The sequence below is a fragment of the Chiroxiphia lanceolata genome, chromosome 4, assembly GCF_009829145.1.
Source record: "Chiroxiphia lanceolata isolate bChiLan1 chromosome 4, bChiLan1.pri, whole genome shotgun sequence".
NCBI classification, from domain to species: domain Eukaryota; kingdom Metazoa; phylum Chordata; class Aves; order Passeriformes; family Pipridae; genus Chiroxiphia; species Chiroxiphia lanceolata.
In genome coordinates, this window is record NC_045640.1 from 64,227,946 (window position 1) to 64,255,073 (window position 27,128).

Consider the following 27,128-nt stretch of genomic DNA (forward strand, 5'->3'; position numbering starts at 1 on the left):
TGGTTGTGTCTTTCAGAAAATACACCTGAGAAGTATTTGTCTGCAGTATCAGCTGTGTCTTCTTCTGAACAGCCATTTCTTTTACCTTTTAAAGCATGGGATGGGACTAATCATCTTATGGTAACTACAAAGTCAATGTTAATTAGACAGTAAATGCATATTTTTACTATTACAGCTGTTACTTGTCTCCAGTCACTTTAGAGAGTGGATTTGGAATTCTATTTGTATACTTTAAAAGAATTTTAGGTATGTTACATTAAGTAATTGAACCTTTCTCTTGCAGTAAGTTCTATAAATCTGGCCTTTAAAAAACCCCCACATTGCCTGTTTATACAGTGTGTGACAGTTTTATGTATCTATGTGATTTTATGATTTGTCAAATATGTGTGCCCCACACATTTATCATATATATATATATACATGTAAACAATGTGTCTGTAGTATCTTATAATTTCTGACTCTTTTTTTCAGCATAAAACTTGTATATACCTGCTGTTTAGCCTAATGATCACTTTTTCTTCTGTTCTAGTGCTTATGTACCAAAGACAGAAGCAGGTCATTGCAAGTGGGCAGAAGTTCTGAAAGACTTGGAGAAGATCAAGACATCCAAAGTAAGTTCATAAAAAGGTCAGCATTTCATATAATCATAGGTGAAGACAATTAAATATGTAGCATTGTACTTAGCTAGGAAGAGTCAGTGAGAGGAAGCAGGGAAAAGGATGGTGTTGGTATAATGCTGTTTCATGGGTGGAAACAGAGGGTTAAAGGGAATTGGAATTCACCAAATACTGCAGACTCTAGAATTAAATATAATTTTCTCCATCACTTTTCCTAAGAAAAGGGACAGTGGACTTGAGAGTTAGCCCCTTCAGACAAAGTATTTTGGGACTCATTTCTGAGAGTCTCCCTCACAGTGAAGCCCATTCTGCAGGTTACCGGCTGACTTTAAGACCTGACCAGATTTGGCCTTTGAACTTGGTAGCTAATCCATGTATTGAAGAGTAAGCTTTATTATTTCTAAATCTGTTAGCTAATGCTCCTAATTCCAACTCTTGTTTTCTTTTAGGACATTGATGTCAGTTTATATACTGCAAACACAGATGAGGATGTGAGTAAACTTTGAATTTGATCACAACTGGTCTAATATGGTGGCTCCATTTCTTTGCTAGCAACTTTCTCCTAAAGCAGTCTTGGTCTAATTTGACAAAAGTTTCTAAAATCAAATAATTCACCTCGGAATAAACAGTTCTGATAATTAAATTACTTATGATAAATTATGTAAGCAGGTATTGATTACTTTTATTGAATCACCTGCTATTAAAATTAAATAATTGAAAGGCCATGTTGGATGTGGCTTTGACAAACCCAGTCTACAAGAAGGAATCTCTGTGCATAGCAGTGGGGTTGGAACTAGAGAATCTTTAAGGTCTCTTCCCCCCCAAATCGTTCAGTGATTCTCTGATCCAAAACTATTTTCTCCAAGCAAACATTGCTAAAATAATATTGGTATTCATTTGCAATTTAAAGGAGGGGGAAAAAATGACCCAAAAAAGTGCAGTATCCATAAATTTATAGCTGAAGAGAGTTTTTCATAATCTATTGCTGTGGAGTTCAGTCTGTGCTCCATGGGACACATGAATCCCAAGAAAATGAAGCCAACCAATCCTCCACTCCTAGGAGTTGCCTTTGGCATAGCCCTGGAGGAATTGTCTGGATTCATTGCTGTAGTAGCAGCCTGCTCCTGAGAGACATTGCTTTCCTGACAACATAAACATTCACACGTAGACTGTCACAAACACAGACAATCCAGACATCCTAGACAAGATTTTTTTTCCGTAATGAGGAAGGATATCCTAGAAATGGTGGACTGACTACCTCAGCACAGAACAGTGTCAGAGTGCTTGCAGAGTGCAGCAGTATTGATGTCTTCAGTGGAACTGGCAAGCCCGAGAAAGCACAGAACCTGATGTGTCTGTACATGACAGGGAAAAAGCTCACGAAACACACATGTCCACACCTGCACACCCATTCTCTTAATTGAAGCAAGCTAGAGAGGTTAATTCATTAAAATGGTTGATTTAATACTTAGTAATGTCAGGAAGGTTTTCTTACACTGGGACAGTATGATATGGAAGTCAGACGAGCAACCTGGGACTTATTCTTGGCTTTATTGTTGACTTGATGGAGAAATTAGTACCTCTGCCTCTTTTTCTTTAACTCGTTAAATACAGGTAATATCTGGTTCCTCTTCTCCCCTACCCATTCTGAATTCAGATCTCTGAATGAAAGTGTTAAAATTTTCAAGATAATACTAATTTAATTCCACTATGTTTAATTATATGCCAAATTTCTATCCTAATTAATTATTTTCCTATATCATTCACTAAAACACTATATTTCACTAATCTAGGCAAACAGGCTGGCTTTTTTGTTTTTAGGTCTCACAGCCCATCTCTGCTGATATTTAAAAGTATTTGAATAATAAGAAAAGATGTCTAGTAAGTAAAACTCAGCCACTTCCAGGCTGATTGTATCTTAAATGGTATCTTACCTATATCATAAATTATATCATAAATTATGTCCTACATTCATTTATTCCTTTTTATTCGTAAAACTATTACAACTGCATTTTTTTTTCAGGAAGAATGCCAAGAACCTGTAATGAGATGCTTTTTCTTAGAGACAGAAGTGATTATTCAAGAATGTCGTATCAAAAATTGTAGTGAAACACAGGATGTAGTGAACATATGGAAAAATGGAAATGCAAGCTTAGAAAATAAAAAGGTAAGTAGCACCAAGAGTCTGTGGGAAAAAGGCAAATGAAAAATGTTTCTTCTGTAGCAGACATATCTTTTCTGTTTTGTAAAATGTGGGATGGTGCAGATGAAAACAAATGAGATCCAGCAGTCTGTACAGGTAACAATGAAAAAGCTGAGTTCAGTGGTTTTTTAGAAAAACACTTTCAGGATTCCCATCAAAGCAAATACTTTTGTGCATGCATAAACATGTCAAGACGTCTGAATGTATAATTAACAGTTTATAACTTCAGTTCCTAAAGTCAGGTATGGTTAGACACATGAAGAGAAGTGTCCTAATTTTCAAAGGGACCATTTGCGTCTCTCACTGAAGTGATGTATCTTTGAAAGCTGATCCTATTCAGAAAGTAAACCAAGAACTGCACAGACCATAAGTACCACCAATGTTTTCTGTAGCCACTATCTGCATTGGAATTATCTGTATAAACAGGACAAACAACTTAATTCTCTATCAGAACCAATAAATCAGTATCCTGCTTTACTATTGCATTTTGTCTTTCAGTTGAATTCCACAACATCAGCAAAATGCAAAGAATGTGAAGAATATGAAGAAAAAAGTTTTACAGAATTTATACAGAGTTTTGAAAAGGTTATGCAGAGGGACTGCAAACACTGACCAAAAGACACAAGTTGGGAAACAAGATTCTTCCATGAACATTCTCAGAGAAATTAGATTATCACCAACAATAAACCGGAGAAAGAACATCATTTACAATACTCATGGCTATCTTTTAATATATTTATTTCTACCGTGGTTTTCAGGTAAACCCAGTTACTTGTTCTACCAAAGAATTCAAAGTCAAAAATTAGAATATTTATTTCTTCCTTGCCTTTTCCCCCTTTTGTACAATGGTAGTATAAGGGTATTAAAAATTTTCTTCAGTCTTCTTACAGAAGCTAAAGCTGGTGCTTGGTTCCTCTGTCCAAGGACAACATGTTTTTTTACTTCATTTATTACCTCTGACACTGACACTACCAGGGTCATTATGGTAATGACTACAGTTCCTTTAGCAAATACCAAAGATTTCAATCTAAATATCAACCAAAACAGTGTTTATATCATTCTCTAAATCATGGAGCTGACCAAGTGTCTTACATACTTACTTAAAAAAAAATACTAAATTCTAGGTGGTAGAAATCTTTCCTATGTAGTAGAGTTTATAGCTTTGGTCTCCTTGTGGGAAAGAACTTTGAAGACAGGAATCACTTCTGACCAGTTGGAAATCACGATAACTGTATTTCTAGAGATTCAATGCAGTCACCTGTCCTCTGGTACTTCTGAAATGTTGCAGAGCCTTCTTTCAGCTCTTTCTAAACTAACTGCTTTCTTCATGATTCATATCCATGTCGTGCCAACTGCTATCCATAATAAGTAATTCTTTCCCCCAGGCACCTCCATTTCTCTGTCTTCATTTGATAAATGGCTGAGTCATTCAGCCATCCACTTACCAAGAAGGAAGTCTCAATCTCATCAAATACACTGCCTGGTACTCTCTTATTGTTAGGTTACTCCCAACAGTCAATCTTTAGCACTCTGGGCAGATGAATCTCCAGTAAACTGCAAGAGAAAGAACATAAATGTGAGCACAGAGGTTGTCATCTTCCAGGGGACTTACAGACAAACGGATCTGTAAATTCATAAGCACATTGATATAAAGATTAATCACCCATAGAGGTATCACAGAAGAAATAAAGTATTTACCACCACAAAACATCAACAAAAGAAGTGTTTATTACATAGATTGGATGAAGTAAACTGGTCCTACCTCTTAAAGTTTTCCTTAAAACAGTGTTAAGCACTGAATATGATTTTCTCTCACCTAATGTCACATGCACAGGCGAGGTAATACCAAGTTGCAACTTTGGTCTTTCATCAAAGAGATTTCTTTATTTCTAGCTTCAAGAGAGCTTCAGACACAGACCAGCAGTATATTTATGATGGGAGAAACAAATAGCTGCTTTGCTCAGAGTTTTCTTTATCTTGACCACTGTGAAAATCAATCACCTGCTTAATTTTATTTTGTTTTTCATTAAATCATTCACCAGTGGCAAGTAGGTTAAATACTGTGAATCTGTCATTCCTAAGAACATTGCTAAGTTTGTGACCACTGAGCTTGACACCCTGTTAGCCACTTTCTGTTGGACACTGGCCATATCCCTTTTATTTTATTTCACCTGTTTCAGATGCGTATCCTAGGATGAAAAAAGGCCATTTGCTAATCTAGCAGTCTAGCCTTTCTCCTTGGGCTTACTTCATCCTGAGAGCTAAGCAGCTCTCACTTCTGCTTTACTACTTTCTGAATCCTATGGTTATAATAAATTATCTGGTTGGTATAAAGGATGGAGTAAATTAGGGCCAGGTTGGTTTTGTGGTTTGTTTTGTTGTTGTTGTTGTTTTGTTTTTGTTTTTGTTTTTTTCCACTGAAGGAATTCATATATCTACCAGAGGAAAAGTTTCAATATGACTAAGATGTGGATGCATCTGATCTGACTTTTTAGTACTGCAGGCAGAATAGCAAAAACTGAGCCAAGGTGCCTACTTTTGAAGTAAACATACCTGGGTTGAAGGAGGCATTTCTTCTACACGAGGTCTAGTCATTTGCATGGTATTTACTAGCTAATATTTTCCAACTGCTGTGGGCAAATGGTAAGAGATAGATTAATACTCTATTTTCTCTAATTAATCCAACTCAGTTTGGGACTAAGGTGACTCACAGCAGAGTGTTTCTATTTACAGAACGAAAAACAACTACCTTTTGGCACAGAAGTTTTGGACTGCATAATTCTGTGTTCCTGAGTTTGCAATAATTTAAAATCTACTTTTCCTTTCCTAATATTCAGTACCCATGTTTCTGTCTATATCTTAACAGGATAACACAACTAGCACTAGTGCAGGTGGTGTCTGACATCCTCTACCTTCTTGAGGTTTTGTTGGACCCTGAAGATAAATATGGGTTGCTCATCAACACAATGTTGTCTTTAGTGGCTCCCAAATATTTAAGCTCCTCTCGACCAGGTATTGTTCAGATGATTTCGCAGAGGTTTTAAAGTCCTCACAGTTTAAAGTCAATTCTGGATCAGCATCAGTATATTTATATGAGGACTATTAGCCATAATGCCTCCCTCTTAAAACACAGGAGATAATTTAAGCAGTCTAGGGTAAAATGAAGCAGTCCAGATTTTCTTTTAAGCAGTCTATCTACATTGCATGATCAACAGATTTCAGTTACTGCTAAGTCCAACTGCTGTTTATGATTACAGGGCACAGTATGAATTATCCATTTCATTTCCCTAGTAGATATTTGGACCTTAAAAGTAGCACCTGACAGTTTCTCAACAATTTTTTTAATCAGTTCAATTTCTGACTAAGGTTATACAGTGCTTTAATTAAGCTAGCAATGTGGCATTATCACTGATGCATACACTAAAGGAGTGTTCTTCTCTGATACCCAAAGTAAGCTTTTACACCCTGAGTGGCCCTTCTTAGGCATTTACATATGAAAGTCTGTAATTTAACGTATGTAAACTTACACGTGTAAATTTATATATGTAAGTCTGTACTAATTAATCACTACCCAGAAGCAGTGATCCATTTGTCCCTTCTCTAACCAAGGGGGTGCTATTTTAATGGGCAAGATGCTTTCAGTGAGAAGCCAACAGCCACAGGAAGGAACCTTAAGAGCAAGTAAAGTGCAGGCTAATATAGTTCTCCAGGTCTGTAACTGATAATCTGTTTTGCCCAGGCAGAAACAGGTGATTCCTCATTTGTCTTGAGTGATGGTATGAGTGGCTTCTTCTTATTCTCCAAAGGGATTGAGAAAAGTGTTCACTGACACCAGTTCATATGGAGAACTTTGTGAAAGCCAGAGTCAATAATGATATTGGGAAAAGGAAACTTCTGAACTGCAACTACCTCTCTTGTTGGGAGCTTCACTGTTTTGAGGAAAGTATAAACAACAGAATTCTTGGCCTGCAGTGAAGCAGCTGGGGGCTCAGCAGCCATTTCATATTTTCCATCTTGTTCATATGACTATGTAAGAAAAATAACAGTGAGAAACATACTTTAGAATCCATCCAGTTCCATGTGGCAAAAGCTCAGAGAGACAATGCATTTTTGAGTCAGTCAGCCCAATGTACAGTGGTAACACAAAGGAGGGCACATAATGTATTTAATACCTGTATCAACAGGCATTCTCCATGGATAAAGCAGCATTTCAGCTGCTTCAACCTTTCAACCAAGGGTTCAGGTCCAAGGTCTAATAGAAGCCAGGAAGGGTAGTGTAGAAGCCATACTGTGTATGCTGATTTAAACTCCTGGAAGCAACAGCCTGATGTTTTTGTTTTGTTTTGTTTTTCCTGCTGCAGCTTTCTGAACAGGCCCAACAGAGATTTCAACAGAAATTCAGGGGTTTTTTCATAAGTATGTGAAGTTTAAGCATGTGAAAAAATAGTGATATTGGGGCATATCTTAACAGAAAGTATCATGAGTTACCATTGCCTGCATGTTTTGACAGTTGTATTTTTGTGTGCCAAAGATCTGTTCCATTTTTCAGTACTGCTGCCTCTAGGTAGGAATACTAGACATGCCTGTGCAGCAGATCATAGGGACACAAGTGGCTACACTGGAACAACAATATTACCTCCCATCACACCAGAGGATTAGTGAATGTTTCCAGAAGTATCACCTATTTTATAAAGCAAAGTAAAGGACATTTGCATTAACAAAGAAAATTACTGCCTAGTAGGTTGTACTTCGTGTACCCTGCCTAGGGCAAAAGCATGCTGCAAATTACCTCTCCTAAGACACATAGCACTAGATAATCACATCACTACCTGTTCCAAGTCTGTAAATTACATGTACAATTGTTAGTCAACTCATTTGTTTAGGCAGCTGCATCACGGTTATCGTGCTTCTACTGCCCACTAAACCCAAACTAAGTGCCCTGTCATCCTAGTGAACCCCCTTCTCTGACATAAATCCTTTCCCAGTTTAATGTGGGCAACACCACAACAAAATGAAGCTATTAATATTTTGTTGCATTTCTCATAGGAATAATATGGAACAAATATGGAGGGACAATATGATAATAAAGCAACCTAAGATTAGCCTACCTGTAATTATTAACAATTCCAATACCATAAGATTTGCTTTCATCACAGTTATACTCAAAGGTGACTGAGCTGCCAACCTCTTTCTTGTAGTATTGGAAATAGGGGAAAAATGAAAACATCCACTACTGGAACAAGAGCAAACAGGAAAATGAAGAATAAGTGAAAGTCACCTTAAATGATATCAGTGAAAAAAAATTATTCCAACTCACTGTGAACCCATTGCATCACTTCTTTCTGAGTAGCAGAATTCAACTCAATAAAAAAAAGGAAATTTGTCTGGAATTCTGAAGTTGAACAGTAAAATTTCAAAGAGTACTTCACAGAACTGCAGTCAAATCATTCACATCTTCACCTAAACAAGCCCCAAAGGCAGCTTTCAGAAGACTTTGGAAATTCCCATCCTCAGTCTCTGAACCAAGGTAAATTGGCAGGAGGATTAAGCATGTGAGAATGAATTTGTTGCTCAGAACGAATGGATAAAATCAAAGCAAGAAACACAAATTTCATTAATTTTCATCCAAAGTGTCCTTCACTTGCAGCTTATACATATTAAGGCACACCTTACTAGCAATAGAAACAGCATCACATACTGGAATTTCTGTACAGTATCAGGAGACTAATCAACATGACACCAAGCCATGTTTAAAATGGGACTCTTCTGCAGTGTGTACAGAGTTATACCTTCTCTAGAGGCAGAGTAGAAACAAACTTTGCTACTATGAACTCTATGGAACTTCGCACATGGAAGGAGGAAAAGAAGGCCAAAGATGAGCAAGTTATGTATTTTGCAATAATAAATTCAAATTAGCATCTTGAAACTGTTTCCTTTTAAATGTTTTCCTTCAAAACACGGAAATGTTGGAGAATTCACCTTTCCTTATCAAATGGCCTAATTAAGCCAATAATCAAAACCTTAAATAAAGACAAAAAGAAATATTTTTCAAAACTTCACCCTCTTTTACATGACTAAATGTGGTATTTTCTTGGTCAAGTCAAGCCAACCAGCTATCAATTGGCTCTGTAAAAATAGGAGAGAAAATGGGGCAATACAATAAAGAATGAAACATCTGTTTTAATGACTGACTTATCTGTGGCATAAGCAGCTCACTATCTCTAAAAGTTAAAAATATATAGGAGGAAAAAAAGAATGAAATTACAACATAAACAGAAATCAGGAGGTTTTCTTGGAAATTTCTTGGGAAATACCGAAGGCTAAAGAAGTTTATTTTAACTGTAACATACAAATGAATATCTTATACTGGTTCTCTTCCGAGTCTGAATCAGGTTTTTCAGAGGTGAGTGGTGACTGACTTTGGTAAGGTCTCAGGCAGATGGTGAATAGGGAGGGAGTCAGCTGAAGAAATATCAGGAGTTATCTAAAGTGTGAGACATAACCTTTAAAAAATCTTCTCATGACCAGAATAAAAGAATTGAGGTAAATGCCTTCATCCTCAACAAATTTATTAGAGTGCCTTTGTAAAAACCTACGTCCAACAGGAATGGATCATGACAGAGTTCCTATCAACTCTGACTCTAATGCTATGTCACCTAAGAAAAGGATTGAATCTTTCATCCTATTCCTTCAAAATCTGATTTTCATAGGGAACAAAAATGGCTTTATACTATACTGGGATGTCTCCACAGTTCCTTCAGATTTCTATACCTAATTATTTACTAAAGATTTATCTTGAAACACAGCTAGTCTCTCATTCTATTTGAATTCCCTAGGCAAGAAAAAACTACAGCATGGTTTCACCTCCAGACTGTAATTCCATAAAGTCCTCAGACTACAAACTTTGCCCCTTTTCTTTTCCTAGTGACACTCACTATTCCTCAGGGCTTTCCACTTCACTATACACAGAACAGTTTCTAATGCCCTTTTTTCACAAGTTTTAGTTAAGGAAAACAAAGAACTGCAACTAGCTTTTTATATGTCAAGATGCTTTCTCAAAATCAAATTTTAAAATACAGTGACAGTATTGCTGAAGGAAACTTCATCAGACCCAAGTACGGTATTTCACTGGGAGATGAATAGAAGCCATCAGTTTGCAGCTTTGTTTATTTAATGCCTTTCAGGAAGCAACTGTACTGGGCTTTTCAAAGTGAAGTATTGCATGTCAATGACCATTAAAAAGCCTTAATGGCTGTTCTACTACACATAACAGACCTCATTAAAATGACAAAAGACAATCAAAGAGAAATTTAAAATACTCTTGTGTCATTAGAACATGGCACAAACAACGATAACATTAACTGGAGCAGTGTGCTCTCCGTGCCACAGGTAAAACTGAGAAACCATTCAATTTAAAAGTTACTTTTCCCAGCTTTTCTAAGACTCACATACTTCCTTCGGTCACCTCGAAATCTATAGTCTTGCAGTAATACAGAACATACGAATAATCCCAGCTTGGGGTCTTTTGAGCCATTAGTTTCCAATGAGCCAAAATTTTCTCTCTAAAAAGAAAAAAAAAATTCTAGTATTTCTTATGAATGATAGAATCTCCCCTTTTCACTGGAGCACCGAGAAGTCAGTCCATGCTTTTGGTCAATCTCAACACATTCAGACCAGTTTATTCAGTTAGTACATGAACTGCCCCAATCCTCTGAGGCAGCAATACTGCATAGCAGGTGTTAATCATAATCCATTATAACAGCTGGGAATTTCTTCTCCTCATTAACCTTAATTGTGACTTTTTCCATTGCATTTTCCAAGAATCTTCTTTTTCTTCTATTAGTCGCAAGATAACAAATGAGACATTACTCTGTATATCCTTCGGTTGTTCCTTTGGCAAGCTTGCTACAACTAATTCAAAGAAAATTAGATCATTATGAATAATTTCTGCAACTTTTTTTCCCCTGTAACAAGCTTCCTGCTTTCATGCATCATTTGGCATTTTAAATTTTTAACTGAAGCCTTCAGACAACATTTCTCTCTTTTATACTTCCTACTGCAGGACAGTGGCTGGGCTTTATTTTACCCTAGACAATCTTCCTAGCAGTAGGTATCAGTCATTTGGATAAGATAACTTAACCAAAATCCCTTGGCTGTACTGTAGCTTTATCACACCACATAATTTCTTTTTAGGACCTCATCCTCTAGTATTTTATGTCACTAATAAATTATGAAGATTTACCTGGGAAAACTTAGACAGAATTCATTGAATTTCTGAAGTTGTTTGTAAGCTTTAAGTTCTCCAGCTATAAGATAGAAGATGCAGATGTTAACCATTGGTTTAAAGACCCTAAGAGGGATTTTTTTTGTCAGTTTAATGTCCCCTTTTTTCCCATTGTGATCTTCTGGGATCTTCTGAAAGCACTGATAACTCTGGGTAGTCTATGGCTTGTTTCAGCATTGGTGAAGGAATCTTAAACAGATAAACTTCCACAAAGCAGGTATCACTTGTGTCAGCAGGTGGAACATAGGTTTTCCAGATATGTGCTTGTACAGGATTTCAGTCATTTGGTGACTGACAGTAAGGCCAAGCTATGGAAATGATGCCTTGTCCTCCTCAATGCACAGGAAAAGGACATCAACAGCCAATGGCTCTTTGGAAACAGTTCTCCAGAAGTTTTAATTTCTGTCTCTGTGCAGTGGAGCTTCTAGAAGTCCCATTATCAACCAAGTAGGATGGTGATGACAGAGGTGAGACTATCAGAGAACATGGTGTTCATGCGGGTAATTGTTTTTCTAGTCAAGCTGCCTTAAAATAAAAATTACAAAGTCGTGTTCTCATGACTTTATCAGAGACCTCTATGCCTGTACAGATAAAAAGAAAGGGTGAGGAACTATTCCGTGGCCCCAGGGCCAACAGGCACAACACGGCTTATTTGTGGTTGGCCACACAAATTAATGAGTCTACATCTAGTGCCAGAAATCAAGGAATATTTTTAAGCTGCAGTGACATAAAGGGAGAAGAAAAAAATGATAGCACTGCTGACAAATTTACTACAAGGAGTCACAAGAGGGGGTTGAAGATATAGAGAGTTGGGTTTTTTTCCTCTAGTCCTTAAAGTCATTGTAACCACTGAATGTTAAAGTTGACAAGACTTGGAATTTGGACACAGATATCTGCGACTCCTCTCACTAAGCTGTTATCTACATCCTCCAAGCCTGCAAACCATGGTCAACTCAAGGTGTACTATACTCAGTATACTAAGGTATGTTGAAACCAGAGCATCCTTTCTCCCTGCCCAGCGACAAATAGCATTTCAAGTGCAAATCATCTCAATAATGGTGTTCTCTAACACCTAAAGGTACTCTGTAACCACCACAGTTATCCAAACTCTGAGAGATTGAGAAAAAAATAATACACAGGTATTTCCTCTGCTGAATGTCATGCCCATGAATGCCAAGACTAGCATATCTCAAGGTTCTGAGAAGTAGGGGGTAAGAATTAAGTAGGTTATGCATCAGACACCGTTTTCAATGCCAGCCTGTGCCATGAGTACCTTTGTTTATCAGTGATATAAAACAAGAACCGCCTTTACCCTTCCCACACTGAAACACTTCCTTGCTTCATGGTAAAAATTGTTATATGTGCTTCTTTTTACAACCCTCTTCTCCTGAAGAGAATTACACTTTTACTTTCCTCTCATTAAGCACCCAGGTTACACTCATCTCCAACCTAATTGCTGTCAATAGCAAGACCACCCTAGGTTCTGCAGCTGAAGCAGTACTGTATGGGAAACGTATTAACTCTTTTGAGATACACATCCACTCCTTTCTTTGTGTCATGTGCATCCCTGTGAAAGAAAAACATTTCACTCAATTCCATCACCATGAAGCACTTCCAGAGTGCATCGTTCTATCACTGTCAAACTGCTTTAATTAAGCCCTTCACTATCACAGTAGCTACTCCTAAGGCAGTGGATACAGCTTCAGTGCAGGCAAATAACCTTTGGCTATGAAATCTGTAGAGCTCGAGATTGCCTCTACATTCTTGGTCATCAGAGTGAGCTGTTTTTGAACAAGCCATTCCAGAAGGGCATGATTATACCTACAGGCAACTCTAAGTCTGTAGGAAAGTTTTCTGTTAATATATTACAGTGTGTCAAATAGCTCAGTTATAACAACATCTATAGCAACTAGGTCTTAGAATGAGTTAGTAGAACAAAACAAAAAGCCTTACAAATGTCTTTTATCATCCAAAAAGACAAAACAATGCTCAAGGAAAAAGTTATTTTAACTCCTCCGATGCTGCCAGGAAATATTCCAGACCAGTTTTTACACAATAGTTAGGACACTGGGACATATGTTGTAACTTGAACAGTGCAGCTGGACAACATTTCTTCAAGGAAAAGATGTTTACTTCAAACAATATTCACTCACAGCTGTTGCTACAACAAAAGCATATCAAGAGAGCTCAGAAATCTATTCATGCTTAAGATCATTATTGACTGTTTTCTGGTTGCAAGCAGTTGCAAATTATTTTTTTACTTCAAAATATTTTCTAACAGAAACTTATTACATCTTCAGAAACAGTCTTTTAAGCAACTTCTAAAGCTGCAGCTTTATTATAAGAATATTGATGTCCTTGTGAACAGAGAATAACAAATATATGTCAAAAATTGTGTAGTGAAGTAGTTAATTTTTCTCATTTCCTAGGAAGATACCCTATGGCATACTAGCACATATAAAGAGTATATAGATTACTTTCTCAAACTTCCTTAGGGATTCAGGGAAATTTACAGTGGTTTTTATACTGTACTCCAAAAAGTATTACTGGAATTTTCAATTTTCACTACCTTAAAATAAACAAAACAACAACAAAAGAAAAGCCAACTTAAAGTTAGTTTAAAATAGTTTTCAGTTAATCCAGCACAACTAGCTCAACAGGAAAAATCTTGGCTATATCAAAAGCCATCAAGAATTTTCCAAAATACATTCTTTGTGCAAAGGTAAAATTTAATCTCCTTTCAATACGAGGCAGTGTTTCTGTGTAGATTTTTCTCAAGATTGCTCAAATACTGTTAGATATGTACCTTTGGCAATACTTGTACAATGAATTGTACAAACTCATTCTTTTTTTGCAAATATAATGGTAAAATCCACCCTGTGCTTGAAATTGCCTGTATTTTTTCTTGCTGAAAAGATCTGAAAGTGCCTTTTACTAATTAAAATCAGAGAGCTGAGTTGTCCAAAACATATGCAAGTGCTTTTAGAATCAAGGGAGATTTAACCCCATTTCTACCCTATTTAGAAATACTCAGAACTTTCTCAGAACATATTCTAACAGGGAAAGATTACTGTAAAACTTAAGTTTGAATTTTTATAACTTCTCTGTAAGCATTTAATGATTAGAAATCAAATACGTTCCTGGGAAGAAGCTTTAAAACACCCTGAGTGAGGGTAGAGGATTAAATAAAGAATAAAAGAAATATTAAAAAAAATTGATAAGCAAAATATATTAATCATATCTCAATTTGAACACGAGTCAGATTACTATAATTAATTTTATTATCTTGCATTTTGTACATTACTTTTTCTGTCCTTTGTTCCTTTCTAGTTTCTCTTCCTGCATTTCTTTCAGTTATGCATTAAGCATTTAAAGAAATCTCTTAAAGCATATGATCACACCTTCAGGGTTAGATCCTCTCTCCAGGATACAGACTTTCAATTGCATTGTAGAGAATGGGAAAATCCTGCTTAGGATTCTAACAAGAAAGTTGTAGAGCAGTTAGGAGACAACTCCTTGGGCTGAGAAGCAGAAGTTACACAAGGCTGTGCCTCTCTGCTCTTTTGCTGTCATCACCAGCCTTCAGCTGCTGTGGACAGCTTAAATTAAGACAGTTACCTATCACTGATGTATTGTTTAGGTGTCTTCTTTTTAGGAATTTGAAAGAACTTTATCAAAGCAAGAAGAAAAGGGAATGAGAAAGAGTCACTGGTAGCAACTCTTATGCTGTAAGGTCTACATTGCAGACTGAGATACAACTTTCAGTTAAAAGGATGTTCCCAACTACAGTAAAGTGGTAAACTCACTCATGGTCAGCCTCTTGATCACAGGATCAAAAGAAGGGACAACTAATACTTTCTCTAATTAAAATAGTTCCTTTTTCTTTGCTATTTAACCTCCAAGATATTTATAAAGGTTAAAATTAGTCATCTCTGTATGTCTCTCTGTATAATCTCTCTACTCATCCTAGTAGTCCTTCATCAAACACAGAATTGATAAAGGTGTAACATTCTTTCTCAATGATTCATGCAAACACACAGAAGATCCAACGTTAAAAGGCAGAAAACAGATAATGCACACACTACAAGTTCTTGCCAGCTGCATACTGTAGTCAACCAACATAGAACCACTGAGCATCTTTTATCCCCCGCTACAGAAAATGTCGCCAGCCACCGAGCTAGATAAATGCCCATGGTTCAGGTAAACACTTTTTAACTATCCTGCTGAGGAGAGGGAGTGAGTGAAAAGATGGGAGGAGTTTGGCCCTCAGCTGAGGTCAACCCACTGTCCCCATGCTATGCACTGTCACTATAGAGCTGGCAGTGGTATCTGAGCTCAGAGGTGTGCAAACTACGGAGGCCCCTAATCATACCTCGCTGCACACAAATGACCTTCCAATTTATTATTCCATCCTCAAGGTATACTTCTCAATATATTCAGTGCACTAAACACATTTTGGAGTTGCTGTGGATTAATGATTAGCTGTGACAAACTCAACTTTTCAACCCAGTAACCAAGGGGAAAATACCAATTAAGCAGCGCTGCAGTTCCATGCAGACAAAGCATGTGTTCTAACAGCTATCCAAACTACATGGCCAGAAGTAATTTGTAGGCTTGACTACTAGGTTAACAAACTGAATATGGGTTCACCTCTGCTCCCATTACTATGTGCACATGGTCCCAAAGAGGGTTTCTTACCTAAGCCAGGGTTAATGAACAAGTGTGTGCAGTCCTTTCCTCCCTACAGAGCCGTCACACTATTACAGAAGAAAACACAAATTAATTATGGCTGTGAATATCCTCAGACTATCAAAAGGAAACCTACTCTGAAAGATTAGTCTGTTCTAGATCTCAACAGTGTTGGAGGCTTAATTTGCACATCAGAGTTTAATCTTTTCTTTGAACAGTTAAAAAACCACCAACAGTGAAAATCTTTGCCGCATTCTGGCTCTTCACGTGTTGAGGGATTTCCCAAACAACCTCTAGGAAATCAGGGACAGGTCAAAGTAATAGTTGCAGTAAACAGAATCACAATCTAGCTCAGTGAACTGTATAATCTCTTTTTGTAAGTGCTCAAATGATACCAAATTTATTAAAAAAACCCCTTTCTTCAAACGCATGCAATTCTGCAACATCTTTCATGGAACAGACAGCAGATGATAAATTTATAACTATTAGCCTAAATCACAACAGTATCTGTCTTTAAATCTGAGACATTCATGAAACAATTTTTAGAGTATCTGCCTAACAAAAAAAAAAAAAAAAGGAAAAGAAGCAGCACTAACAAAACAACAAGAAGGCATGACTGGGTTCCTAATCTAGAAATAGGATGGATTGAAGAAACGAGTAATAAAGATCTCTCTTTCAAGAGTACTTTTTCTAGTGAGCTTGTGAAGTAGCCAGCTCGTGAATGCCAGGTTGATTTGGAGGCAGGTGTATTGCTGGGAGGAAGTGGAGAATTTCACAAAGGGATCAAAATTATCCTTGATCCCAAAGATATATGCACAGTGCTGTACTTAGCAGAAGTATACTTAAGAAGTTCCATTACTAGACTGGATTTTTGCTGGATCAAAGTTCTAATGAAAACTCATTTAAGGTAGTCAAAACCTTTCTATCTTAATTATTATGGAAAATTTTAATTAAATTTAATAAAAATAGAGGGAGGGGGTTCAGTAGTAATGGGCAGGTAATTTAGTTGCAAGAGTTTTTTTAGCAACATGCAAGCCTCATAGTTCTGCAGCTGTAAGTCCCAGTCTTGACTCTTATTTTTTTTTGTCTATAGAGAAGCATGTAAAGACACTGTCTATTTAATAAAGTATGCAAAATATGAAGTATTTGTCTGTTAGTGTTCAAGTACATCAAACCCTTGTCTTTACATTCCGTTTAGGTAAAGGCTTCATCTTCATAAGCTCCATTTTAGGAATCACATTATGGTTGAGACTGAAGTGACTTCTAAAGATCATCTGGTCCAATTGACTGTGGTTGATCAGAGTCATCTAGAGGAGCTCATGGATGGTGTCATGGTTTCATTCTCTAGTGATCACCAGGAAATTATCCTCTTCATGAAGGAGAGGAAAACAAATATACTTTGTGTAAAATTTGTCCTGATTCTTAAGCATCCTGGAAACAGCATTCTGACTCATTGTGGTCTTTTAACTTAGCCCACTAAGAACAATATGCTAATATTACTTATGACAGCAGACATGATAGTGTGTATGAATGCAAATATGGTATGTGTTCTCAAGCGTAAGGAATGGTTTTAAAGACAATTAATTTTTTTTCATATTGGATTCCATCCATTTTAGCTACAATGCACATCTGCTTGATGATCAATAAAAGCTGTTATAAAAAATTTCAGATTTTAATTATCACACCTGGATTAATATTTTGATAGAAAACCGCAACATTTTAAATGTAAGAGTAGATTAGAAATTCTGCATTTAATAGCTTAGTGTACTCTTTCCAGACTCAGTCAAGCCCCCTTGACTCTCTTAGGTACTTAACAACAATATGGACAATTAAACAAAATGGAATAGCACAGACAAAACAGCTCACTGTGCATTGAAACACAGCATAGGAATCAAAAGCAGGTTGATCTGTAATTTCAAGGTGGTTCATTACTATAATGAAACCAACCAACAGTTGACACTTTATATCTGATAATGGAATATTTCGCCTTGGCATATGTTTCTCAGGCTAGGCACTGAGAAGAGTTTCCTTTCAGATCATGCTTAACACCACTCCCTTTTTTCAAGTACTTCCCTTTGAATAAGGTGTAATTGAAAATACTTGAGTGTATTTCATGATAAGATTACTTTCCAGTCACACTCTAATAAAATTTATTTATTGTTCAGCAAAGACTCACTGAACAACAAGAAAAGCCCTTACCCTCTCGCTAGTATTCTGTTTCCCTAAGTCTGATTTAAAGAATTTTGGTGGAATGGGCAGCTCTGTGCAGCATTAAGTACTTTTTCAAGATGCCTGTTTAGAACTAGTTCAGCATAAAGGAAAGTTGATTAGTTGCCTTCACTGAGTTTATAATTATTTCCTAGCCTGAAATCAGTTTGTAAGCCCTCCTTTTCTCCTGTGAGAATGTTTCTTATTGTAGGAAAGAAGTCGGAGGAGTTTTTTAAGTATCATGCACATGAAAATCACAATGACTCCACACTCAAGCTGTAGGACTCCCTTGTAGCACAGAAGACTCAAAGCTACATAGCTATGAAAGCCAAACTGAGTGTTACCATCCCGAGGCAGAAAAAGGATTGCATTTTTCAGGGATGAAAGAGGTGGCATGGGGAGCTGTGAGTGGGAAAAGGCTGGGAGAAGCCAGAATCATAGAATCATAGAACCAGCCAGGTTGGAAGGGACCTCTGAGATCGTCAAGTCCAACCCTTGATCCAACACCGCTGTGTTGGTTACTAGACCATGGCACTGAGTGCCACATCCAGTCTCATCTGAAAAACCTCCAGGGACAGAGAATCCACCACTTCCCTGGGCAGCCCATTCCAATGCCTGATTACCCTCTCTGTAAAGAATTTCTTCCTAATATCCAACCTAAACCTCCCCTGGCACAGCTTAAGACCATGCCCTCTTGTCTTACTGAGAGTTGCCTGGGAGAAGAGACCAACCCCCACCTGGCTACGACCTCCTTTCAGGGAGTTGTAGAGAGTGATGAGGTCTCCCCTGAGCCTTCTCTTCTCCAGGCTAAGCAGCTCCAGGCTGTTTAGAAGACTGTTAAGAAAGTACTCAGGTTTAACTGAGAAGGCCTGGGAGCAAGCTGTCAGATATGGGGAAAGACTACCTGAAAACATGGAGGCTTGGGTCTTGTGTCTGAGACACACTTTGAAAGGCTCAGAGAGGGACAGGGATATTTCCTTTCTCTCCCTCTTCAGCCTGTCCCTCTGCTGGCATGTTCTCTCTCCACTTCATCTCATCCCATATCCCACAACCCATCCAACACAGAGAACTCCACCCTCCTCCTCATCCCCAAAGGCATCTTCTTATCTTAACATCCATCTCCCATTCCCTGCCTCTGATTAACTAACTCTTCTTCCCAGCAGCTTCCCTGACAAAGGAAGGGCAAAGAGAAACTTCTGAGAATGTGGGTCGAACACAAGACAGGACCAGAAGCAGAACCCAAAGCATCTGTGGATCTCAGAGAGTGAAGTTTCCTAGCCCTTTCCTGGCAGGCTTGAGGCAGATGTGTGTGTGTGGACAATGTCTGCTTTGAATTTGGGCTGTTTATATGAACTGACATTCCCTTCCTCATCCTCATATAAGCAGCAGCAACTAGGGTAAGAGTGGATTGTTCAGACTATGGCAGCTCATCTTTGCTGTGTCAGGCAAAAGCTATATATGGACTCTGCAGCACCAACAGACTCACAGTGCAGAAAAGTGAGGATATATCCTTGTTTGGGCAAGCTGTATATAGATACAAGATGCTGTTTGCATCCTAAAATACTGTTAACTGTCCTCATTTTAACTTGGAAGAGGCTGACTGTTGAAGCAGTAGCACATGGAAATTTGAGAGCAGCTGTATCACATTTAATGCCTTGAAGGCAAGCGTGCGTACAAGTGCCGTTATTATTAGACCATGTTAGCAAAGAGAGTTCACCTAAGACAGATATGGACAGATGTCGTACTTGTCAGAGTTGCAAAGAGCTCTGGGTGAATCCAGCCTCTCAGTCAGTTTTTGCCTTGTTCTCCAGTCTTCCTACCTAGGAAATCAGCTGATTCACCCCAAGCAAGAGGTAGAGATGGGGGTAACATGCAGATGGCAGAAATAGCTGAGAGACTGTGACCGGAGACAGAAGTCAACATAACAGAAGCATTGCGTCAGCATCACTATTAAGTTCCTTTCCTCCAAAGGAACATTTCTCTCTCGTGACTGATGGAGCTAAATCATTCACTTCAGCAAAGACATTCCTGCATTGCACCCCACAGACTTTCCAAAGCTCAGTTTGGAGGTTTTCTTCTCTCACTCCCAAACACTATCAAACAGCATCAAACTTCTTTCTCAGTATTTTGAAAATACTCTGTAGTGGCTGCTAAAGCAGCTCCTGGGATGTGAAGAAAGCATGATTCACGTTAGGGCAATGCCAGATTTCTCTGGTTTGCTATTAAAGTAGGATAAAGATTACTGAAACATAGGCATTTAAGAGAGAAGCTGGAGGAGGATGTGTAGGTATAACATCTTTGCTCCTAATTTTCTCAGACCTTTTTCCCATCTGTTCAGATACAAGCCTTGCCCTCCTGTCTCTAGCATTTGCTTACACCTCTGCTACATAATATGCCATTCTCCAGTCTGTCCAAGCACAGTTTCAGGGCAGACAGAGAAAGATCTCATCAAATCTGAAGCAGAGGTTAATCAGGCATCTAACTTGGGAGGCCCTGCAAATTCTCAGTATTCATCACTGAACATAACACTTCACTGAAGGGGGGAAAAAAGACAGTAAAGAGTGAGAAATTACTTTTTTTTGTGGGAGGATAAAGGGGAAAAATTACAGTAATGCTTTTACAATACTTTGAATATTTTAAATGCTATATACTTTATGCATTTATGAGATTGATTACAAAAATCACAAGCACAAGAACAAGTAATGGGAAAGGGGAATGTGGTTTGCTGACTAATCTTAAAATTTGGGAGTGAAATTCTGAATGACTACAAATGCCTGAGCTTTGATTTTGTCTCAGTTTCCTATAAATTTGCTCACCACAGTACCAAGAAGACTATTTGAATAAAGAAATGTTCTCCTATTTAATAATTATTACATATGATGGATGTAATTATTGCTGCTATTACTGCTATAATTATGCAACCATGTTCACAAATACAGAATTCACAATTTATAGTGATGATCTATTTTGATCTACTAGGCTTATTTCAAACGTAATTTTGTCCAGGTTTCCACTATAACCTTCTCAACTTCAGTATTAGTAGAACTTATGGTTCATTACCTGGTCTGCTAATGCCTACAACCCATTTTACTCACTTAAGTGATACAGATATTAGACATTATTCTCCTCTATTTGAAGACTCTGCTACCTGCCACAGAGCCACATAATCATAAAATAGTAGTTGGTCTTTCAAAGGTCTTAAATTTCACTTTTATCAGGGGACTCCCTTTCAGAAGAGAGAATAGTGCTTCTTGTTGCTGTCAGTTCTCATATTATGGCTAAGGCAGTGATAATTCGGTGTCCTGGTAGTGTTGTCTTTTGGATTGTGACAACACTGATCACAGGAAGGAAATACAATTGAATCAGAATGGTGTTACTTATTTTGCATTGAGACAGCAGTGGGGAGACAAGCAAAAGTAGAGGCACGATATGCTATGCATTGTACAAACACAACACAGCAGACAGTGACTGCCCTGGGATTACAGTCTCAGTAATTTAGAAAGAGTAGAGAGTAATTAACATTCAGTACTATGATTCTCTTTCTGGATTTATTGATAAATGGCTGCATATCTCACCTAACTAATTTTATTTGATGAAGAAATATTATGGATCACTAACGCAAAGGAAGCAATTTTTGGTAATTCAACAAACCCTTAAGCTTCAAGTCCCAGTCAATACCCAGCAGTAAAAATGCTGTTTCTCATACAGAACAGTTGCTGTATCTTCCAGGTTCTATTCCATGGGAGCTGTGCTTAAAATAACGTGTTTAACATCGTCACCTTGCATGCATTCCATGTTTAGCAGAATAGAAGGGGCCCAACATGAAAAAATTAATAGTCCGTTCCACACATACCTCTCCTAAAGAGACAAAATCAAGTCAAAAGGAACATTGTTAGTCTTATCAATGCACATACATGTGTACAAAGAAGTTTTTCTATCCCTTTTCTGTTATCCCTACTACGATAAACAGCACTGCGAGGACAACAAAGGCCATGTTTTGTTTGAGGTACAAATAGAGAAAGGTCAGATATTTTTTTGTACAGAGAATTTCATCAGTCTCCTGTGTAAAGGAAAATGGTCAGTAGTGCAGCCGCAGTCAGATTCCAGTGCTGCAAGACTTCTTGAAACTCACAGTAACCCCAAAGAAACCTTTTCCTGCCCGGTTTCATAACTCTCTGTTTTCCTCATGAATAAAAAGCAAACAACAACTCGAGCTGTTGGGCCTGAGTGTGCGACTTCACGTTCAGTGGGAACTTTACCACTGACCTTAGTGAGCCCAGCAGGAATTAAGCCAATGCACACATGAATTCTGATGCTTCTCACTCCTTGCCACTGGATCTGTTTGTATCTCCTTGAATGCTGTACAAACCTGAGACATTGATTTCCCTCAGTTCCTAGGTCAGCAACTGTAATGACTTAATTAAAAACTTGCTCTCTGAGGGGTTTTCTCTTGTGATGATATCCTTCCACTCTGCTATTCCTCTTCTCACCTCTTGAACTGAATAGTGACCACATCAATTCAATAGTTACTGTAGAAACCTAATGCAAGTAGTAACTTTCAGATCTTTTAAAACAAGATTTTCTATCAATTCTATCATTATTAAATCAGATTTAATATTCTACATATGTTGATTTATCTCAGATGGTCCAAGTCTTTACTGAGGAACAAGGTTCTCTTTCTCTGACTCATATGCTTCTGATGCCTACATGCAGTTTAGTCACCATTTAAGGGTAACAGGAATATTCCAGTCTCAGTCTGTGGCACTATGCAGTTTGTGAAACATCAGAACTTCACACTTTGTACTATTTTATCTCTTAGGCTCAATTGCTCTCTTTATTTTAAAGTATGTTTTACTGATATCTAATCACATCAAAGGCATCAAATTCAAATGAGCAATGAGGCTGTAAATAAGCTGCATTGCTTTGCTTTTTATGTGCCCACAGCTGAACTCTTTAGAAGGCCCCGGTTTCAGAGTGAAGCTTAGCCTCTGTCCTCGTTTATATCATCAAACACAGCTGGGTCAAATTCAACATAAAATCTTTATTTTAACCCTTTTGAAAAAGCAATGAGTGAGAAAATAAGTGGTTGGTTTAACTTGAGTTGTAAGCGAAGATTTCTCAGCTGTCAGCAAGGTCCATTGTCTAATGCAAAAATCAAATTACCAAAACAAAACAACCCATGCTCATCTTCTGCAGAGTCTTCTCGTCTGAAGCAAAAAGTTACAATGATTTTCACTGCAGTCGCATTTGAAGGAAAACTAAACAAAATGTTTTTAAATTGCAACATGAGGAGAAACCCACAACTTCTCTCTCCTCCACTGCCAAATGTTTTAATTAAGGTTTGTAGAACAAATTTAAAAAGAAAAACCTTTTTTTTAAGAAAAATGATTATTATCTGGAAGTCCTATGAAATGCTGTTGAAACATTTAGCAATTTTTTGGTGTGTATTGGTTGTTTTACCACAAATGTTATTTTTTCTCTGTCACCAGAAACTTAATTAATAAAAGTGTACTATCTTGTATGTTTGAAAGGCTACACTTAATAAATATTTTTTCTGTAAACCAGACAAAATAAAAAGGATTTAAGAGAAATTATTACTATGTCATGTTATGGTTTGGGTTTTTCTCAGTATTTTTTAAAGAATGCAGTTTTAAAAGTAGTCTATAAAATACATTAATTGTGTGTGTCTATGTGTTACAACATATATAACATACATTAAAACACACACACCATAATATATAGCAGTGTGTCTGTATATAATGCACATATAATAGGTAGACAGCAAAACATGCAAATCAGTGCAATGTTTTGAAATATTGAGCATTAAGCCCAAATGTTTCTTTCAAAAACACAAAATCACAGATAAAAGTCTAAAATATACAGAGACATGAATAGCTAAAACCCATGAAAACTAGAATTCTTGTTCCATTATGACTCCTACTTCCTCAGTCCTCAGGACTCAAAAAGTCCTCAGAAAATCCCTAAAATAGTAAAAAGTGGAATTATAAAAATTAATTGTCTGCTCAAGGAAAGCATAGTTAATAGTCCATTATTATTTTTAGGATGCTTAAGTCACTGGACCAGTGTGAAAGGGCTATTCTTATTAACCCTGAACCCACTTAATCTAAAAAGAAATATTTCTAATTATCATAAATTTACCTTTCTGACCCCTGCAGAGTCTAGGTTTAATCATAGCTCTGTCTGTCCAGATGGTTTTATCAGACTTGCAATAGTGTATCATTAATACCACCAAGTTTAGGCAGAACCTCTTGATTCTTCCAGCCTCTCCTGTAGCTACTGGTATCAACACTGATCTCAATCCTAATAGCATCCTTAACCTTATGAAAACCTCACTGGGGCCCACATCCACTCCTAACCAGACAGTCTGTGCCAGGTCAGCTCTGAATTTAGCCTGGTAGCTTCTTCTGGACCATAAATTTACCTTTGGTTTTCTTGGAGTCCTAAATGGGTAGCACAAAACAGGCAAAAAATATTCTTGTGGGATGTTCCTAATTATGAAAGTGAGAAAGGTCATATTGGAGTTTAATGGGTATTTTTTACTCACTGGTACAATTCAAGGCCCTTTTATCCCATGCCCTTTCTGTTGTGAAAGGAGGCAAAGTATTTTAAAGGCAAAAGCAGTCCTTTGAATAAAGTTGAAGGACCTTCAACTTTAAAGTTCTTGGGAACTTTAAAGTTCCCAAGATCACCTTCTTGGAAACTTTGCCATTAAATTTTACCACAGCAAAAAGAAATTATGATAGAAAAATTGGGTCATTGGTCAATCAAGCAAGCGTGCAAAAGCAGAGATGAAGCGAACAGGAAGTAATTTAAATCACTCAGTTTTCCTAAGGAGAGAAGCCAAAGAACCCAGCTACAGCAGAAGGCATTTGTTTGAACCTAGGCTTTGGCCTGTCCTCCAAAACCCCAGGATCTCAAGCTGATGGGACAACTCAGACAAAGTCTCTCCTTCCAGCACAGCTGTTGTTTCCTTTTGTCTTGACTGCTGGGAACATGATTTGGAGCAGAAGCCACTGCAGTTATTTGCGACAAAAACAGCAGATAGGTCATAGACATCATTCATCATTTAGAAGAGTGAAAACATGACTGCGAATAAAGAACTGCATGTAAAGGCACACTGATATTGTTCAGTTTCTTCTAAGAGTATTTCCATAAACTAAGAACAAACTGAAGGCTTACAGACTGGTAGTCTCAGTCTGAGAATTTTTCAAGCTGACATTTGAAATTTTAGCTCTGGTCCAAGTTGTCAAACAAAACTTATTTTGTCAAAGATACATTTAGCGCTGCTATTTTTTTCACCAAAAAGACTTTTGGAAAAAAAATAGTTTTGTGGGTTGTTTTTATAAACTTGTTTACAACTTTTCAATGTATTCACATTATGCAACTGAATTTCAAATGCTTTAAGTGAAAACCTGAAAGAACACATATATCAGGACCATACATGCCTGGAATTTATAAAATGAAATCAAGGTTGCTATTTAGTAAGTTGTCATTTTACTTAATTAAAAAAGTTTTTGGTCGCTCAAAGCTTTAATGTGACATAGTGGATCAGTTCCAAATTATTTCAATGAGGCTTCCACCAGATTTCGTATACTGCAGAATTATGAGATGTTTTAATTGCACAAATATAAAAAGCCTGAAATTCTTTTTTTTGAAATGGAGGGATTCATTTTAAAAACATAGCTTAATTTCAGTTGTTCTGTGGCTGAATAGGAGTCTTAATTATGTTCTCTACACACTGTACACTTTACAAGTACAACCCTTGCAGGCACAATTACAAATTCATTGACTCATTCTTGTTGATATTTATAAAATAATAACAGAACTTTTTTGCATTGCATTTATGTACTGCAGGACAACTCACAATTTTTTTTAATAACAAAAATTTGAGCTTTTTTTCCTAACAGTTTAGTATTCTTCAAATTCCTCTGTGTCTACAAGAAATTATTTTTGTTGATGACCTGAGGTGTTTTTTTTTTTTAAAAACCAAACAAAAACAAAACAACAAAAAGACCAAACCAACCAACCAACCAACCAACCAAAAAACAAACAAACAAAAAAATCTCCACTTGTAGTCTCTTGTGATAATGGTACTTACCTGGCTGCAACTGCATATCAAGATACCTGTAGTCTGAAAAAGTGAGCTGTAAACTACATTAATCTTGCATTTCCTCTTATTTTTAATGAAATGAAACACATAGTAAGACACAACCTTCCAACCTTAAGGAAGTGGCAAAGAACATAATATACATTAGTAAAAAAGGTTATAATACTTGCCTTCTTTTGTGATACAGTATTTGCTTCTCTGAGTTATTGCCATATGCTGCTGGAAACAGGCTGGTTATCTGATCTCTGAAGCTTCCACAGACTTTGTGTCTGTGTTCCTCTCTAACTGAAATCTCCATCAAATTCATCCACCAGATACCTGCTAAAGCATAAGTTTTTCACCCACATCTGAGAGGGCAGTGAATGGCAAGTCCAACCCTCTTTTTAGCTGGGTATCAAATCTGAGAGGAGAAGTAGTAACTCACTTGAGGGTCAGTCAAACTACCCTTCCACTATGATGGATGATGAGGATGATGATGTCATAGCTCCCCTTTTGGGCAAAATCAAAGAGGCTGGCACATCACCCTGCACTGAGCACTGGCAGATGGATGCCAGAGGTGTAAGTTCAAACGTGGCATTGCACCAGTACAAACTCAGACATTTTGGGAAGTGATACTCTGTGAACAGTATCATTGCTCTATGTTCCTACTCCCTGTTAAGTGTGTGCTGCCCTTAGCTATGCTTTCAAGAGTGATATATTTTCATGAATATACTCTATGGAAGAAGTAGAGTCAGTTCAGTCAAGTCTGTATTCAGAGAAAGCAGTTTACACAGACCACAGTAAATCACTCCAAAAAAAAAAAAAAAAAGGCAATCCTTTGTAGCCTTGTGCCAGCTAAAGAAACTCTGTACCACTTAGGATCAAGAAGGTGTCCAGCAAACCAGTCTCTTACCCCCACAGCAGGAAATCTGTCTTCAAGAGATGGCTTACTCCTACAATACTCACTGCAATGCCTGTTCTCTCTGGATAAGGAGAAAGCAGAATGCAGGGTCCAGACAA

The 27,128-nt window shown here is 37.4% G+C and overlaps 1 protein-coding gene across 7 annotated transcripts in view; it reads left to right on the plus strand.

The window, feature by feature from the left end:
• Positions 1–3,524, plus strand: part of IL15 (interleukin 15) — a 37,131-nt gene extending 33,607 nt beyond the window's left edge. For all 7 annotated transcript variants that reach the window (XM_032686727.1, XM_032686726.1, XM_032686725.1 and 4 more), the window contains 5 exons: positions 17–120; positions 530–611; positions 1,067–1,108; positions 2,641–2,784; positions 3,319–3,524. In XM_032686727.1, coding sequence (XP_032542618.1) covers positions 17–120; positions 530–611; positions 1,067–1,108; positions 2,641–2,784; positions 3,319–3,432 — 486 coding nt within the window. In that variant the 3' untranslated portion in view covers positions 3,433–3,524. The remainder of the gene's footprint in view (positions 1–16; positions 121–529; positions 612–1,066; positions 1,109–2,640; positions 2,785–3,318) is intronic.
• The last annotated feature ends 23,604 nt before the right edge of the window (positions 3,525–27,128 follow it).